Genomic DNA, 19,916 nt, shown 5'->3' on the forward strand with positions numbered 1-19,916 from the left:
CCTTTTAATATATGGAACTCTGTGAGTGAAATATGTAAGGAATAAGACATTTTTCTTTTTAAAATGAAAGCTTTTAAATGTCCCATTCAAATATCAAGTATTTACGGGATTAGCAGACATCCCTAAATTAGATGGTATCACTAGTTAATTGCTAATATGCTCAGTGGCTGGAAACTATTTTGATAAAGTTTGAGTTAAGATTCATTTACAGATTTCAAAAAAGAACTGAATTACAGCACATCTAAGACAAACACTCATTATATAAAAAGAAAGTAGTATTTGAGTCCACTTCATTGAAAGATTTTTATGACCACAAGTACAACTGTGCCCTATTGTTTTAAAAATAATCTAAGTGTAACACCTGCCAAAGTATTTTCAATTCTTCCTCCTATACCTCAAACAGCTACTGAACACTGCCCAGAAGGCATACGTTCATAAGTAATATTGCTTGATTTACAAAATTCTTTCCAAAGGAAAAATTCAAAAGATGGTTATGTGGATATTCAAACAATACTAAGAACAATATCTGACTTCTTTCTCTCATCATTTCTGTAATTAATGAGCCTGCCCAAATGTTAAATTATGAAACCACGCTATGCAAAATGCACCCATTCCATTTAAAAAGAAGTTAAACCCATATTTATTTACTAGCACTGTTAAACATTACACAAAACACATTCAAGTGGTAAGTAATTATAATGCAAGCCCTTGCATGGCAATCCAAATTTATTGAACTACTGATGCTAAGTTATACAAAATTGCACCACTTTAATTAAGGCTTTTAGTTTACATTTGGCCACCTCAAAAGTAGTTGTAACATTAGGTTGGTCAATTTAAATACTGTGGCTCCCTGTTGGATAGACACACAATCTTTACACCCAAACGTTAATGCATACAAAGCAACAAGGCATTGTTAAATAAAACAGCAATAGTTACTGCAACTTAGGCCTTGTGACCAATTACACATGATTAAAATTACTTCCCACATTCACATCCACAGTACTCGTCCACCATTTAACATCTCAACCAAAACGTTACACATGTGAAACAATCACTAACAGGCAAAAATACTAAACCTGTATATTTGGTATTGCAAATACACTTATGCATGAGCAAGCAGGGGATTCACAGTGAGAATCTACAGCTGCAGAAGCCTGAAAATGATTTACAAAAATTGTTAAATCATTAAAAAATTGTTTGAAAATATACACTTCTTGTTGTAGACCCCCACTGTACACACAACTATAAACATTGTTCCCTATGTAAACAAAAAAGGAAACATATAATAAAAGATTTGAAGTCTGGACATTTCCTTCCCAACAGATATTAAAGGCAACGTCTTTAATCTAAGACATACTGAAAGGACTATCATATTTTAAAGACAAGATCACTGTCTCCACAGGTTTTTAAAAATTAAAAAAACTATATAGCTGTGTTAATCAAAGCGCTTATTTGTACAATACAATGATAATGACCTTGAATTTCTTAAAAAAAATTACAATAAGCTACAAGTATCAAAGAAGCGAAGTTATCTGGAGTAGTCTATATAGGAGCTCTTTGGACTTTCTTTTATTATGCTAAAATAGTGGTGCTTTTAGGATTTACATTATTGTACTCTCCAATACAAAGTATAGGGCGTGTTAAAGTATACAGTACACCATTTTCATACATGTACAACATTGGTGGATGAAAAATGTCTCTTAGCAGTAATACTGGATTGTAGCCTCTGGTTTTACCAGCTGCATACTCTAGGACTATTATATAAGTAAAAATCTCTCTTGTGATACTGGAAAGTGATTAGAATGTGCAAACTGATGTAGTAGCTTTCATCCGCCTCTTAAAGGGTACCACCACAGAAAGTCCATTTAAGATGTTGGTAGGTTTAACAAAGTTGGAATGCTGGCACTGTTGAATTGGGCAACAGTTCTTCAGACCTGTCAAAATGAGAAAATTAAATTAATTGAAAACATGGGGTGTAAACAGCACACTAAAGATCCAAAGGACATATTAAGACAACAGTGCTGAAGTGTCAGAAATAAATATAATACAGGTTCTTATCCTCGTCATTACATTATGACCAGGTACCACGATTCATGGCAAAGCATGGGTAGACATTTTCATCTTTTTTGGAATGACTTCATCTATTCTGCTGCCTTCTTGAAAGTCAGTCAAATGTAAGTTGAGTGTACCTTAATGCAAATTTCTTTGTATTACCTTCCAAAGATTAAAAGCAAGGAAAAAAAAAAAAAACACCACATTAAAATTTTACATTAGGTCACCTTTACTAGAATTAGGATTATAAAACAGACATCAATATTAACAAAATGGCTGATCTGTAAGTGTTTACAACCCTAGAATTACATGAGGAATACAGAATGCACATCTAACCAGACTTTCTAGTATTAGAAAATCAGGACTTTTCTTCCCTACTCTTCCAATAAAAGTGGCTAAAAAGCTGGTGCAGAGAAGTGAACACGATAGAATTTATTTCACGAAGGCTCTCTACAGTTGACAGCTATATACTTTTTAATTCTACATAAACAGATTCTACCAACTCTAAGATGGATGTCAGAAAAGGCTGTTATTACACTAAAATCATACCAAATTAAACTTAAAAAAATTTGAGTGATGTAAAGAAGGTAAAATCAGAACTCACGGGTCTGTCATTTATTTATTTAACTTTGGATGATTTTCTGCACACATGCCTGGGCTAAAAAGATGTTTCTTTTTTTTTTTTTTAACTGGTTTTCTGGGAATCAGATTTGTTGCAAGCTTCAGAAACGTTGTTAATATAGATGCAGCTGATGAAATAATTTCCACAAATGCTTTGAACTTTAAGCCCTCGTTTGGAGTCTGAATGAGTTTTCTAAGTTTCCTAAATCTTAGCAGGTTGAATGTAGCAAATTGGAAAGGACAGATGGGAGTGTGTGAGCTCAGGCACATGTGTGCTGCTAAGAATGGGCACGTGGTTGGAAATGAGAGGATATAGAAAGTGAGAGGTTGTATCTCTAAACAGAAAGCCTTAAATGGAGAGTAGGAACAAAAACTCTAGAGAGATACAGAATCAGAGTTCTATGGTAGTATAGGGCCATTTAACACAGGAAGCAGCAGAGCTACAAACATTCAAAGTTCCCAAGGATAAGAGTACAGTAAGATATGGTTTAACAATACCTGGCAAACAGCAGCTAATAGGTAAGGGTTTACCGTGTGCCAGGCACTGAACTAACTGCTTTACAAGTATTAACTCATTTAATATGACTGTTTTCAAAAACTATGTTACAGTGTTGTATGCTCAGTTTTCCTTTGCTGTCTCATCTCAGGGTTGTATTTGTGGTTCTCTCTTCCTGGGAACTCTTCATCCCCTACACAATTTCTACTTATCCATCAGATTTCGACTTACATGTATCTCACTCTGACAGACTTTCCCTGAATCCACAGTTCACATCTGACTGGTCTGGTGCCCCAGTTAAATGCTCCAATAGCACCCATAATAGTGACTAATTATGGACTTGGGAGCCAGACCACAGTTCAAATTCTGTGCGATGTACTCAAATCACTAGATTCAATTCTGACTAGGCTATTCACTAATTGCAGGGCTTGAACAAGTAACAATCTTTCTGTGCCTCAGTTCACTCATCTGTAATATGGGAATTATAATAATTCTGCCTCACAGGATTGTTGTGAGGGTGCAATTAACATATATAGGCAGTACTTAAGAGTGCCTGGCACATAATATATAAGGGGTTTTTTATTATCAGTACCATGCTGGACTTATTCTGCAATAGCATTTATCATATTTTGCAATTGTTTGTCTAATTCTCCAACTAGACCTTAGTTAGCTTAAGGCAACAAAGAAGAAAGCAGAGAAGACTGGTTTTCATCACCACTGTATTGTCAACACAAACCAGTGACCCACTGAGGCATGAGTATATACTGGATAAACTCATCTAGAATTCTCACTTATGTGGAATACCTTACTTCTGATGATGATATATAAATGAAATAATTATTTTAATTACTAGGATATCATATTAACTCATATCTTAAAAAGGAAGTAACCATTTCTCTTTTAGAAAAGAAAATCCTATGTTTACTTTCTTAACCCTTAATAAAGTTGAGGTTAAAAATTAGAGGAAACAAACAAACAAAACAGAGGAAAAGATAAATCAACATACCTGGCTCAGAGCTACAATGCATTTAGTATATTAAAGCAGCTGACATGACGACTTTTTGCGGGCCTTCCCAGGCACTGGAGTTTTTCTGTTAATTTGCCGCACTAGGTCATAAAAGATCTGCAAACACATTAAATTAAAAAAAAAATTTACAAGGGAAAAAAGCCCCCAAAGAACTAAAAGTGAAAGAGTAAAATGAAAAAACTGAACTTTCCATGAACTTTTCCCCAGAAAGCAAATATTCTGTTCAGTTAAGGAATGAGAGTAAAGCCAGGTATTCTTATAATCGCCAAGTTCTTTTCTGTTTATTTTTTGGGAGGGCTAAAAATCGTTCTCCTTAAAATAAATATGGAGTTGAAGGAGCTGCAGGGATCTTAGTTCAGACAGAACATTTACTACCATCCAAAGAGAACAATTATGTACTCTTCTTCAACTCTATGTATCCTTAGTCTACAACATTATTTTAAGTCCCTTCAAGGCAACAACCGTTCATGCCTTTTTGAATGTCTTTGCCTTTTACATAACATCCTTCATATACCTGAAGACTTAATCTGTCTTCCCCACCCCTATTATTTTCTGTCCAGTTTTCCTTCATTTTATGGTAAATTCCACTGTACCCAGTATTTAATAAAGAGGCTCAAAGAGCATTATTGCTTATTAACATGCATTTACTTAACACAAGACTTCTGCCTATATGATCAACAAAGCACCCTGAGTACAAATTAACCTGGGGTTGTGTTAATATAGACTCATTATTTTCCATTAATTTTGAATGCTAAATTCCAAATCATGAGTTCTATTTCACCATACCTCATTAACATTTATTTTTGATTTTGCAGAGGATTCTAAGAATGCACAGTTGTTCCATTGTCTTGCTAAATTTTGACCTTGTTCCTTTCCTACAACTCTTTCATCTTCCAAGTCACACTTATTACCAACCAGAATCATTGGAACCTAAAAAGGGTGAAAACAAGTAAACAAATATGCAATATAAATTCAAATCAAAATTCAAATTAAAATATTTCTCAGGATTACTTTTTATACTATGCCAGAAAAAATGCTAAGTTAATAACGTGTAATAAAATTTACAGTTAAATATGAAAGCCTTGACAATGTTAATTTAAGAACTTCTCACATGAAATTTTTTTAGAAAACAAGCTATGATCTACTTATAAAAGAGGGTGAAAAACCCTTAAAATTATAACACAATGGACTTTTATTTTATTTCGGCCATACCGCATAGCATGCGGGATCTTAGTTCCCCAACCAGGGATTGAACCCGTGCCCCCTGCAGTGGAAGCTCAGAGTCTTAACTGATGGACCGCCAAGGAAGTCCCTCACAGTGGACTTTTAACTAATTATAGTAAGCAAAACACAAAACCTTTTTAAAAGGAAGTGCAAAAGGGTATACCATAAAAAGCCAATATATTCCAAAATTTTAAAATGTTTCTCCAAGGGACATAAATCAATTTAAAATTTTCTGGTTTTCTAACATGTATTTATTAAATACTCATTCCCAATTTCATAACACAAAAAGGAGAAATCTGGAAAGCCCCCAAAGCAGAACTTTTAGCTTCTCATACAGTGTATATTAAAAAGCCAAAAAGTAAAATCATCTTAATTTACTAAAAATCTAGACCTTATTAATCACGTGTTTGGATACATGTGATGTTTGTAATTTTAGAAGGACACTACAGGGAAAAATAATACTTATGCTGCAAAACTCCTATTAATCATTTAGAGATTTTGTCTTTCTAAAGAAGTTTTGGAAAAAATCCAAACTAGAAAATCAAGAATTTTGGCTTTTTAAGGAGCAGATATATAGTATTATATTAATAAATACCTGTTTAATGCAACTGACAGAAAACCATAGTAGTTACTAGAGACACTGGTAAACAAACAGCTTTACCGAGGTTGCTGTAAGTATGTCAGGGTCCCCCTAAGTTCTCCTGCTTTAGAAGTCCAGGAAATGGCAGCATTTCCCATAGGTGCCCTCAAGCTCTCGAAATATTTGCTATAATTAAACTATACATAGTACAGTGGTTCTTAAAAGTGAAGTGCTCAGACCAGCAGCATCAACACCATTTGGAAATCTGTTAGAAATACAAATTCTTAAGCCCTATCCCAGACCTACTGAATCAGAAACTCTGAGAGTGGGGCCTGGCAATCTAACCAGCTTTACAGGTGATTCTGATGCAAGATCAATTCGATGCAAGATGAATTTATATATAGTGTGATGAGGAATTAAAATAATCCATTTATAGTTTCCTAAAGGGATTAAACTCCATTATGGTATACTCTGAAGAGGCATGTAAATTTACATTAGAATCGAATATATCTGTTGCCTTTCTTTAAAAATTATTATTATCATTATACTCCTTCTGTCATAGTTGCTTGAGATCTGTTCATATGTTGTTTTGATTCTTGTTAAAAAGGCTCTTAAATCTGCCAGAAATGTGGCCAGAACATCATATGCTCTATTAGTAATATTTGCCACCAACACCTCTCCTTCTTCACCAAATGCATGATTTTCAAACAGGAAGGGTATAAAATTTATTTTACACAGGGGAGAGGAGGGTATTTCTCACTTTTTACATTATATATAGTGTTAAAGATATGTTTTTCCCCATCAAGGAAAAAGCTTTTGAAAAACAAACAAAGCCCCCCAAAATACATTAACTTTAAACTGGATTTAAATTCAAACCTTTAAGTTGGATATCACTATAATAAGGGTTTGAAACAAAAAATATTTATTTATTACGAAGCCAGCTTACATCATCAGTGTCTTTAACTCGAAGAATCTGTTCTCTCAGATCTTGTAAATCGTTAAATGTGGACTGTGCTGTGATGGAATAAACTAATGCAAAGCCTTGTCCGTTTTTCATGTACAAATCCCTCATTGCTGTAAATTGTTCCTACAGTAGAAAGAAAGAATCATTAAAAAGCAATAATGTTAAAAAAATGTTTTGACAGATAATTTGACAATTTTCGAAGTCTATAATTAGAGCTCAAAGAAGAATGCAGTAGTGTTACGTAACATCTCTTAAAATTACAGCCTGTGGCTATTTGAAAAAATCAGTATTTCAAGAAATATGTGTTTTACTTAAAAATAATACACCAGAGCAGATTTATGTGCAGTAAATATACTCAAGTGGAACAGAAATGTCCTGTGTCCAAATGCTACTTAAAGGCAGCTTTTTAATGTATCATAATGTGTAAGGCACCCAAATCAAATCACCACGTTACCCACAGCTAGCTCACAATGCTCTAGTTCTGGGGGCCACCAGCACGTTACCTGTATCTTGCCATTTTCCCACACTTTTCCTCCTTCACTAAACTGTAAGACTTTGAGTGTAAGAATACAATACACAGCACGTATCAGGTACTCAAACATTAGTTGAATGAATACCACATATCCAGAATAAATTTTCCCTTCACCTTCAGATACCAACAAATCTAGTTGGTCTGTAAATATATTGAAGGAGGAAAGATAATATTCAAAATACTTCATACAGCCACTGAGGAATAAATGTATACTCTAATATTATTTTCCACATTATTTAATAAATGGTAATACAGTTTAACTTGTTTTACAAGTACTAGTGGGACTATGAAAACTTTCATACAAAATTTCTACTTATTTCTTCAATAAATGACCCACTGCAATGGCAAAGCACACACACAAGAAAAGAATTCAAGAGGATAAGGAAAACAGCTTTAAGATTTAATGCAAGCAGTACTTTTAAATAAGCTTAACTAATGTTTGTCTACAGAATACTAGCATCTAAAGGTCAATACTGCACAAGCTGTGCATATACTTTGGTACTCTGTTTTACATACCGTTCCTGCAGTATCCAAGATTTCAAGCATACACTGTTGTGCATCTACTTCAACTTGCTTGGGGAAAAATTAAAATAGATGTTCATTTTTTTTAAACGTATACAAGACTACTTTAATATACCCAACAGCTAATATGATATTTAAAACAGAGACACAGATTACAGCAACTTCACAACTAATTTCAAGCAATACTCACTTTAACAAAACAGGAGAAAAAAAATAGCTAGAAAACAGGTCTACTGACCCCCAAACTGCATTAGGTGCAAAAACCATGTGTTCTGAATTTAACACGAGGATATCTATTGATACAAGATACACAAGATCCAACCTCAATATGAATCACTCAGCACTTAAATCTGGAGAGGAAATGATTTCAAAATAGCTCAAAAAATTATTTTAAAACCAGTAATAGTTCCAATAATACCAGAAGTAACTATCTCAATTCTCCCATACTTTAGATATACCTTCATTTCTCTAGATAACCACATCCCCTTCACCATATTGGAACAACAAAATTTCTGGGAGCAAGGAAGCAGAGGAGAGCTATGAAATAAATTATATATCCCTGCTACCCTTTTTACCTAACATTTCCTAGGGAACCAAGTTATATACATGGAAAGAAGAGTAATAGTGCCTCACTGCTGGGGTGCAGAAAGGGGTTTCCAGTTTGTTTTGGTAGACTGTGGACACAGAGGGAGGAACAGAAACACAATGTCTGCACAGCAGCAGGGGCCAGGCTGGTCACTATATCAAGGTGGGGGGTAACTCTCTCCCTGCTAAATAAAAAAATCTCTGCGCATTTATAGTTTTATTGTCACATGTTGTACAAGTGAACATATGGACAGAAATAAACCTTTCTACTATTATGAGCAGTGGAACTTTCTCAAGGAGTTGTAAGTAGGAAGGTTAACAAGACTTTTGTACTTATATCTTTATATTAAAAAGAAGGGAGCCTGAGAGTATTCAGTCTTTGGGGGGCAGGAAGGGGAGAGAAACATGGAGCTACCACTTGAAATGCACGGCCCAGCTCTAAGGTTAGTGTGTCAAATTACAATTTTGTGGTCAATATAAACTTAAAATTCTTTGAGAGAGAGAGATAAGACAGAGAACAAGAGTGACTGTTTAAAATTCTCAAGCTGGGGGGGCTTCCCTGGTGGCGCCGTGGTTGAGAGTCCGCCTGCCGATGCAGGGGACGTGGGTTCATGCTCCGGTCCGGGAGGATCCCGCATGCCACGGAGTGGCTGGGCCCGTAAGCCATGGCCGCTGAGCCTGCGCGTCCGGAGCTTGTGCTCCGCAATGGGAGAGGCCACAACAGTGAGAGGCCCGCGAACCGCAAAAAAAAAAAAATTCTCAAGCTGGTAAACACACAATGCCAGGAAATAATCAGGTGTGATCTTTCCCCACTAATTTTATAAATTAACTCTGCTTCTTCGTTCTACTTTGTAAACAACATTTAATAATTATTAAGCTAAAAACAAGAATTTATATTTATAGTAAAGTCAAAAGCAAAAGGTCTTCTAAAGTTAACATACCTTTCTATAAGAATCTTCTATCGTAGGATCATATTTTTCAACAAAAATTCCTTGAACAAACTGTACAGTCTGAAAAAAATTAACATACCATTATACCCCCCCAAAAGAACACATTCAATTCTGCACATTTTAAAGTATTGACTTCATATAGCTAGTTATACCATTGATTAAAAAAACATAACCGCAACTATATTTGAACATACACATGTGGTGGGAAAATTACTTCAGAAAGCTTTTTTAAAAAAATTAATAATCACCAAGCTCCTTACTGGTTAAGTCTAAATTTAGAGATCATATATTGAAAAATCATTAAATGGCTCCTGTTTCAGTCCTAAGGGCTTAAATTTGAATTTTAGTTAGAAAGTGGCTAATTATCTTGTGTACACACATATGTGCACACTCACACCTCCCCATTACTTTGGATATATTTACAAATGAAAAAGCAGTTCATGCTCCATTGTACACACTTCTCAGTTTGATCCAAGCATGTCAAATTCTGTGCTAGGTGTTTAAGTGGCAAAGTAAGATGGTCAATCTATCTTACTGTGGGGCTTTGCTAAACTCTGAACTGTGCATCAAGTTATTTCCCCTAAGTTTCTCTCCTTCCCCACCCACCACTGTCAAGTTGTGTCTTCTTTCTTGCTTTACTATTTCTTGATACATAAAACATGGTGGGACAGTCAAAGGTAATCTTTGAAAAAGTTTTTTATATAAGGTGTATTTAATTTTTGTAACAAAATTTGTATTGTAAGCCAACTCACAATGAGATGGACCAAAATTTATTCCTGTCTGGCTCTGAAATGCAGACACCCATTTATATGCACTGAAAGTCAGTCAGTTAAAGAACGGACTCACTTTGGCATAATACTTCTTTGTGTTAAATCTCTTTATGTGTTCTTTCCCTTCTGTGCTTAGTCCAAACTGTATTCTAGTCTGGAACCCATGTTCCAGAGAGAATATGATCTACCCAGATACAACTAAAAGTTGACTAAATCACAAGAAAAATATTATATTACTTCTAAAATCATTACGAGATTTCACCTTAACAAATAGATAAAGACAAATAAGCAAAACCTAAAACTCAACAGAAGAAGAACACGTCTTGGAGTAAATAGCTTGGGTACAGTGAGAATGTCTTACCAGAGCAGATTTTCCAACTCCTCCAGAGCCAAGAACGACTAGCTTATACTCACGCATGGTGCAAACCTGTAAAATCTAGTACCTTATTAAAGAAAAAAAAACAAAAGAATTCTTAAGTACTATCTTTGTATTCATGTCCTTCTTATATAAACAAGACATTCAAGCATTTATTTAAAATGACTACTATACCATATTAATATGGAGCATTTCATAAACAGACTTACTAAAGGATGCTACTGGTGGTGCCCTTTACAAAACATCAGAGGAGGAAAGAAACTGCAGAATTATAGACGTGACTTTTAGCCCTATCCTAAATTCGATTACAATAAAATATTTACTCCATCAAGAAAAAAAGGGAGGAAGGCTGAAAAACAACATTAAAGGGCATTCTGTTAGCTATAAGATGGCAGTGATAGACATGTTATCCCCCTTTACTGAACCATCTGCAACCCTGAATCACAAGTAGTTGAGTGCCTACTAAGTACAAGGATATACCCAATGAACAACAAAAAAATTCCTGACCTCAACTGAGCTAACATTCTGGTAAAGATGAACACGATAGGGGAGGGGTCTGCAGACAAATCCAACTCACTACCTGTTTTTGTACATAAAGTTTTACTGAAATACAGCCACACCCATTCATTTGTGTATTGTCAATGGCTGCTATCTTGTAATGGCAGAGCTAAGTCATTATAACAGAGGCTGTCTGGTTCACAAAGCCTAAAATATTTACTATGTGGCATTTATAGAAAAAACTTGCTGGTCTGAGATACATAAACGGTAAGTGAGTTAGCAGAGAAAGCAGACCAAATATATATTCCTGAAGTGGGTGTGGGGTGTGGGGTCGGGGGACAGATGGGGTGGCACAAGGAAACTGAAATGGTCAGGAATCAGAAGATCTCAAGAACACGAAAGCCCAGACTGAAAAAGTCTACTGAGTGTTCAGTATGCCGAAATGGTGGAAATCAAAACAAAATAAAACTGAAAAGAAACAATCCATACCAAGGCTCATCATTAGAAAATTTCAGTACACTAAGGAGAAAGAAAGAAAGATCCCGAAAGTTTCAGGGTGGGGAACAACATGAGAACACAAAGCTCCCACATTCCTAGAGAAAAATAATTGGCCAGTGGCCATGGTGCAAAAGTAGCCACCAGAATAGGTTTTAAACCTTCTTAATCAAGAAATGACAGTTCTTTAGTCATAGTAACACAATACCAGGACTGGTTTAAACACATTTAACCAACCAATAACCATTTGCTTCAGTGAATATGCTTCTGCAAACCAGCCTATTATTGATAGCCCCTTATTTCTGAAAGTCAGTCAGTTAAGAATGGACTCACTTTGGCATAATATTTCTTTGTGTTAAATCTCTTTATACGTTCTTTCCTTCCAGTCCATACTCTTAGAAGATAGCATTTGTTTTACCTATCTCTATATGCCATCTCTTTATTTCTTCTCAGGACGGCATGACTAATTCCAAGGACTTCTTTTCAAAAACTTCTCCTTCACTCCAACCTTTAAATACATGGATTATTTCCTGTGTTTTCTCCATTCCTTAATGGGGGGTGGGGGGGGGGTCAGGGAAGCAAATATAAAAACTACCAAAGAAGTCGGCTGCTGACTTTCTCACTTACTAGTTCCTACATTTCTAAACTTACTGAACCCATTATTTCCATAGACTTTTCTCCAGTTCCGGAACACTGTCTCCATAACTTTTGTGAACTGCATGGTTCTTACCAGATATGATTTTTAGGAAAAAGGATATGAAATAAAAGTGGAATCACCTTTCAGCTTTAAGAATATTCCACATGGTAGTCTGCATTTAATTTGGGACAAATAAATCTTTCTTTGTAAACATGTAACTCCAGTCAGGTTTATTTCTTTTAATGTAAAAAATCATTTAAAAATAGCATTACTGGGCTTCCCTGGTGGCACAGTGGTTGAGAGTCCGCCTGCCGATGCAGGGGACACGGGTTCGTGCCCCGGTCCGGGAAGATCCCACATGCCGCGGAGCGACTAGGCACGTGAGCCATGGCCGCTGAGCCTGCGCGTCCGAAGCCTGTGCTCCGCAACGGGAGAGGCCACAGCAGTGAGAGGCCCGCGTACCGCAAAGAAAAAAAAAGGAATACTTAGGTGATAATTCTACTCAGTTCCATGCACACATTAGCCAACCCCATGGACCTACATTAATATTTGAGAAATATTTAAAAATAAACTTAGGATTTTCATGAAAGATGCCTTCAAATAAATTTTTGTTTCTGAACCCATCTAGAGGGAATATGGTAACTTTGGGGCCAAGAATTTCCTAAACATCCCAAAGAGCAAACCAACTAACTTTAACACAAATAAAATTAGACTCATCTCCCTGCATCTTTTATCCTTTAGGTAGCTGGGCTGTGTCACTTTTTGATGCCTTGTCATTGTTTACCATTAACTTTAAAAAAAAAAAAAAAAGAAAAAAAGACTCACTTCAGTGAACACGCAGCAAAATGCCAACCAATCAGCAATTGCCTCACTTGAGTAACACTGCTTTTACTTGTTGACATTAACTCACTCCTGCCTTTGAAAGTCTGTGAATCTTTGGACTCTGAAATTCCCTAAAAACCCTATAAGACTAGCAATCTGCTCTGCTCAGGGGAGGCAGTATCAGACCAGGATAGCTTTTCCTTAAGTAATCAATAATTTCAGCTTTGTGTTTTCTGTTTATATATTGAATGGTGTCTCTCATTCTTTGGGACAGTCAACCTAAGACCCTCATTTGGCATCATTCCAAATGATGCCCTTAGACAAATAAGTGTACTGAATGGGCTGCCTGTGTCCAACTTCTTTGTTCTTTGATTTTCCTATCAGATGAGTCAATCTCAACAGTGACCGGTGCTCCAATCAGTGCTTGAGCTCACATTGCTAACTTTGTTACCCTAGGATTTGTACCAAGTAGGTTTTTGTATAAGGCAATTAGGCCTTTTGGCTTTGGCTTGGAGTGTCCTATTTGATAAATATTTTTGCCATTAGTTTATAATTCTTCAGCTACTTGCTCAAAATTTTGTCTCACATGTTTTGTTTTGTCCTGTACTGTCTTGCTTCCATTCATTGAATAAGGGAGTGCTCCGTGTGGAATGGATGGACACAGGCCTGAGAGCCTCCAATGCAATTCAAACTGGCCCCAAGCACTAAAGGTTAAAGATGAGTAACATCAGTGACCAACTCAGGCAAAGTTGAGTGATGGGCCAAACATCACCTCGGATCACTTAAACTTTCATGACAGCATTGCAAGGTCAATAACCATGGGGTTTATTATGTGGCACCTTCCTAACTTCTGCTTGATCAGGGAACCTGAGAATCTGTTTGTAAGGACACATTTGTTAAAAAAAATTTTAAGCTCTTTCTGCCATCTTTCTGTGCTGATATAATGGTGCACACGAAAGTCCTAGCTGATGCTCTCAAGAGCATCAATAATGCTGAAAGGAGAGGCAAGTGTCAGGTTCTTATTAGGCCATGCTCCCAAGTCATCATCCAGTTTCTGTGATAATGAAGCATGGTTACATTAGCGAATTTGAAATCAATGATCACAGGGCTGGGAAAACTGTTGTGAACCTCATAGGCAGGTCAAACAAGTGTGAAGTGATCAGTCCCTAGATTTGATGTGCAACTCAAAGATCTAGAAAAATGGCAGAAAAACCTGCTTCTGTCCTATCAGTTGGTTTCACTGAGCTGACAACTTCAGATGGCATCACAGACCATGAAGAAGCAAGATAAAAACACAGAAGAGAAAATCCTGGGATTCTTTTTCTAGGGATGTAATACAAACATGCAAATAAAATGCCTCAATGGGGACTTCCCTGGTGGTCCAGCAGTTAAGAATCTGCCTTCCAACGCAGCGGATGCGGGTTCCATCCCTGGTCGAGGAACTAAGATCCCACATGCCATGGGGCAGCTGAGCCTGCGCGCCGCAACTACTGAGACTGCACGCCACAACTAGAGAGAAGCCTGCACGCCGTAACGAAAGATCCCGTGTGCTGCAACTAAGACCCGACACAGCAAAGTAAGTAAATATTTGAAAATTTATATTAAAAAAAGATTTAAAACACTTCCATTATTACCCAGACAGTTCCCAATGTGCCTCTTCCCACTTAATTACCCCAACACCGTTTTCTTGATTCTAGTGATCTCTTTCTTATTTGCCAAGGCCATACCTCTTCTAGGAAAAACTTCTGTGTCTTTTATAAACTTCCAATCTAATCTCAACTTTTGCACTTACATTGGTAAATTACAAAAATGGTGACTTTGACAACTGCAACATAAACAACAGGACTTACGGCCAACTTTTTTTTTTTTTGCGGTACACGGGCCTCTCACTGTTGCGGCCTCTCCCGTTGCGGAGCACAGGCTCCGGACGCACAGGCCCAGCGGCCACGGCTCACAGGCCCAGCCGCTCCACAGCATGTGGGATCCTCCCGGACTGGGGCACGAACCCGCGTCCCCTGCATCGGCAGGTGGACTCACAACCACTGCGCCACCAGGGAAGCCCACGGCCAACTTTTAAAATGTCAAAATTAATACTTTAAGAGGAATTATAAATATAGAAAAATTATGAGACAAAAATAACATTCAATAATCAACTTCTCTAATTGGTATTCTGAAGCCTCAAAATAAAATGACTAAGATTGTCTCTCTTTACTCCCCTGCTCAAACCTTTGGAAACCTACCCTCCCTGAATCATTGTCTCTTTATACTATCCACAATACCCTTCTATTCCATCTGCTCCTTACCCATACCTCTGAAATGAACTACTTTTCTTGGGGGTTTCTCAGCAAAGGAAAAATTATACTAAACAACCGCCTCTTTAAGTTGCTGAAGTGGAAGTCAGAGCTATAGAAACTGAATTTAAAGACTGGTCTAGAATTTAGTTGGGAGTTATGCTTAAAGATTTTTCTAAATCTCAGGTAGAATGACCGAAATTTGTTGCAGAATCCCAACTTACTTACTAATTACTTAATTTCATCATAGAGGAAAAAGGTTAAAAGCAGCATGATAGGGCTTCCCTGGTGGCACAGTGGTTGAAAGTCCACCTGCCGATGCAGGGGATGCGGGTTTGTGTCCCGGTCCGGGAGGATCCCACATGCCGTGGAACGGCTGGGCCCGTGAGCCATGGCCGCTGAGCCTGCGCTTCTGGAGCCTGTGCTCCGCAACAGGAGAGGTCACAACAGTGAGAGCCTGCGTATCGCAAAAACAAAATAAAACAAAAAAAAACAAAAAAAGCAGCATGATAGTCAAGACCAGATTCAAACAGCCCAGCCTGTTTTAAAAAAAAAAAAAATTGGCCTCGAGAGAACAAGAACCTATTTAGGAAATACACTATTTCAGGGTTAGATTGGTCAACATTTAATATTGTAGACAAAACGAACACTACATGATAGGAAACAAAATAAATATTGACTCCAGGAAATTTTAAAGGGAGACATGTCCCTTCTTTCTGTAAATGGGCTCAGACCTGAATAGGAAACTGAAAATGGAAAATCAGAACATCTACAATAGTTGAGCATTTTCAGAGATCCTCACAGAGTAAACAAGCTAAAAAGAAAAATTAAACCAAAAGGTCTTTGTTTTCTAAGAAATGGGGGCCTATGGGTGAGGAAACTTGCACATACTGACTAAAAAAAGTAAACATTTTTGTGAACTGCATTTCTTAATGCGATGCCTGGGGTCCTACTTCCCAGTTGCTTCATTTACCCATAAATGAGTATTACTTGTTGCTAGAATGAGTCAGGTTCATCCATATTATTGCTTCTATCAGTAATTTGTGTTCCTTCTATCTCTTTATTATTGATAAAAAGCAGATCCACTGTATGGATATAGGTAACATTTTCTTTATCCATTCACCCGCTCATGGACATTTGGTTTGTTTCCAGCTTGTGGATATTATAAATAATGCTTATCAATTTGTTTTAATTTTAGTAACTCAACCAAGAATTTTTACTGCAGATCTCTAAGATCACAGGAAATTGAGAACATTTCAAATTTTGAAGTAGGAAATATGAAAGTCATCAATAGACTTTCAAATTTAAAAACATAGTGACAAACACATCTAACTTCCCAATAAGCAGCTTTCTAACAAGGAACACTGGTAAGTAACAACCACAAATGAACAGTCATTCTCTTTCATTAATTTTTTTGGCCAGTATTTCCTAATATGGACAAATGACCAAAATATTTTTATTTAAATCCTAATAAATACCAATGCTACGGATATTATTTTCCTTAAAAAAAAAAAAAAAGTCTAGCAGTATGAAAGCCAAGATTTGAGCTAATACCTGTTTTTCAAATCTGTGCCTTCTACTACACCAGCTTTGAAAAGCTGTTCACATATTCTAAGCCTGGGATAAAACGTGGATTTCATTATGAATGCCAACTCTGATTGACTGGCAATGACCATTACTTCGGTTTTAAAAATTTCATGCACAATTTTAAGATGGGTAGAGTTATAACAGAATTTCAAAGGGATTTGTGATAACCGCTGTTTGAGACATTGAGAACAATTGTTCTCTTTCACTGAACTCCAAAAGGGGGACAATTTTGACAGCATAGCATAGTGGTTCACAGCACCTAAGTTTTAAATCCTCGTTCTGTATAACCTTGGCAAGTCATGAAACCTTTCAGAGCTTCCCTTTCCTTACAGGGAAAATGGAGACAGTAATGCCTACATGGTAAGGTTGTGAGATGGATACACAAGAGCATAAACTCCACAAAAACAACAATTTTTTTCTGTTTTATAATATCCCCGAACCTCAAACAGTGACTGACTGTATGTGCTCAACTAATTAAAGAATGAAATGCAGTGATTTCCCTCAAGAGTACTTACACATAGTAATAATAAAAGATAGCTTTAAAAATATAACAGCAATGGTCTGGGCTACTGCTCAATACAGTGTAGCAGAACTGATGTTCCCTCAGTTGAGAATCACTGCTCTACCCTTTTACCTACTAGCTTAATAAAACATTAAGAATGCAGGAGAAGGGCTGCTATCCAGCTTCTGTCTAATTTAGAAAGTTTCTTCTAGTTAGGCAAAGAGGTACAATGCATAGCCTAAAACTGTTTTATACATTGCATAGCCTAAAACTATTTTCCAATCATATGTGGGTTTCTATCCTTAATTTAGTCCTCCTGTCACTACAACCAGTTTGGAACATGTTAAAATCAACTGAACTATATTATAATTCTTTAGCTATACTTACTATTTAAGCATCATCTAAGAGGCACTTTTATTTATTTATTTTAAACATCCTTATTGGAGTATAATTACTTTACAATGGTGTGTTAGTTTCTGCTTTATAACAAAGTGAATCAGTTATACATATACTTATGTTCCCATATCTCTTCCCTCTTGCGTCTCCCTCCCTCCCACCCTCCCTATCCCACCCCTCTAGGTGGTCACAAAGCACTGAGCTCATCTCCCTGTGCTATGTGGTTGCTTCCCACTAGCTATCTGTTTTACGTTTGGTAGTGTATATATGTCCATGCCACTCTCTCACTTTGTCACAGCTTACCCTTCCCCCTCCCCATATCCTCAAGTCCAATCTCTAGTAGGTCTGTGTCTTTATTGCCATCTTACCCCTAGGTTCTTCATGACCTTTGTTTTTTCTTTTCCTTAGATTCCATATATATGTGTTAGCATATGGTATTTGTTTTTCTCTTTCTGACTTACTCCACTCTGTATGACAGACAACCACCTCACTACAAATAACTCAAATTCGTTTCTTTTTATGGCTGAGTAATATTCCATTGTATATATGTGCCACATCTTCTTTATCCATTCATCCGATGATGGACATTTAGATTGCTTCCATCTCCTGGCTATTGTAAACAGAGCTGCAATGAACATTTTGGTACATGACTCATTTTGAATTATGGTTTTCTAAGACGCACTTTTAGAATACATTTTAACATCTCTGAAACTGGAATGTACCTTATAGCAAACTCCCTTGTCAATACAAAAAGCAAATTATATATCAGTATTTTTAATCATTTTAAAATGTAGTTTAGGGAGAGAGACTGGGAAATAACTCTCCTGTAAGTCTTTAAAAAACATTACTATGGGGCTTCCCTGGTGGCACAGTGGTTGAGAGTCCGCCTGCCGATGCAGGGGACATGGGTTCATGACTCAGTCCGGGAAGATCCCACATGCTGCTGAGCGGCTGGGCCTGTGAGCCATGGCCGCTGAGCCTGCGCGTCCGGAGCCTGTGCTCCACAATGGGAGAGGCCACAGCAGTGAGAGGCCCGCATACCGCAAAAATTATATAAATAAATAAAAAATAAAAATTACTATGCAAAAATCCTTTACTATTGGTTTTTTCTCTGGCCCTTAATATCAATTACACAAGTCAATATTTATTGCACTTCAAGTTATGCAGACTGTAATTCTGACGACCTGGGAAGAATGTCAGTATTACTACTTTAGGAGTAGTGAGAAAATCTTGAGTTTGTAATGTAAAATGAATTTTAGTTCTCTTGAACTTTATGTATATATATGGTGATGGATTGTCTTTCTTCTTTTGCTTATGTTTTTTCTGACAGTTTTATTACTAATAAACAGTAAATTTTTAAAATACACAACTGGAAGGTGAAAGAGGAGTTGTGGAGTTGTCTTGTAATTACTCCATTTTAATTGTAACTTAAAAGTATTAGTGCGCTTCCCTGGTGGTGCAGTGGTTGAGGGTCCGCCTGCCGATGCAGGGGACACGGGTTCGTGCCCCAGTCCAGGAAGATCCCACATGCCGCGGAGTGGCTGGGCCCATGAGCCATGGCCGCTGAGCCTGCGCGTCCGGAGCCTGTGCTCCGCCAACAGGAGGCCACAGCAGTGAGAGGCCCGCATACAGCAAAAAAAAAAAAAAAATATATATATATATAGGTAACTACTAGCAGTTAAAAAAAGGGGGGGGGATTGGATGAAGGCAGTCAAAAGGTATAAACTTCCAGTTATAAGTGCATAAAAGGGATGTAATGTGTAACATGATAAATATAATTAACACTGCTTATATTACACAAAAGTTCCTAATAGAGTAATAAATCTTAGGAGTTCTCATTACAAGGAAAATATTATTTTCTATTTCTTTAATTTTGTATCTATACGAGATGATGGATGTTCATTAACTTATTGTGGTAAGCGTTTCATGATGTATCTAAGTTCATTATGCTGCACACCTTAAGCTTATACAGCGCTTGTATGTCAACTT

At 36.8% G+C, this 19,916-nt stretch overlaps 1 protein-coding gene and 1 pseudogene across 4 annotated transcripts in view; one reads left to right on the forward strand and one right to left on the reverse strand.

Moving 5' to 3' along the window:
• Nucleotides 1-708: 708 nt before the first annotated feature.
• RAP1B (RAP1B, member of RAS oncogene family) overlaps nt 709-19,916 on the reverse strand; it is a 46,410-nt gene continuing 27,202 nt past the window's right edge. The window contains exons 2-8 of one of the 4 annotated variants that reach the window (XM_065886572.1): nt 10,685-10,766; nt 9,545-9,613; nt 8,013-8,069; nt 6,947-7,087; nt 4,983-5,126; nt 4,176-4,292; nt 709-1,934 (exon numbers count right to left, since the gene is read on the reverse strand). In XM_065886572.1, the coding sequence (XP_065742644.1) occupies nt 4,206-4,292; nt 4,983-5,126; nt 6,947-7,087; nt 8,013-8,069; nt 9,545-9,613; nt 10,685-10,741 (555 nt within the window). In that variant the 5' untranslated portion in view covers nt 10,742-10,766 and the 3' untranslated portion in view covers nt 709-1,934; nt 4,176-4,205. Of the gene's footprint in view, nt 1,935-4,175; nt 4,293-4,982; nt 5,127-6,946; nt 7,088-8,012; nt 8,070-9,544; nt 9,614-10,684; nt 10,767-19,916 lie in introns of those variants that run through there. The other 3 variants (XM_065886573.1, XM_065886575.1, XM_065886574.1) reach the window with 3 other exon arrangements.
• Nucleotides 14,095-14,478, forward strand: LOC136130913 (small ribosomal subunit protein uS8-like; annotated as a pseudogene).

The sequence above is a fragment of the Phocoena phocoena genome, chromosome 11 (genome assembly GCF_963924675.1).
Source record: "Phocoena phocoena chromosome 11, mPhoPho1.1, whole genome shotgun sequence".
Lineage (NCBI taxonomy): Eukaryota > Metazoa > Chordata > Mammalia > Artiodactyla > Phocoenidae > Phocoena > Phocoena phocoena.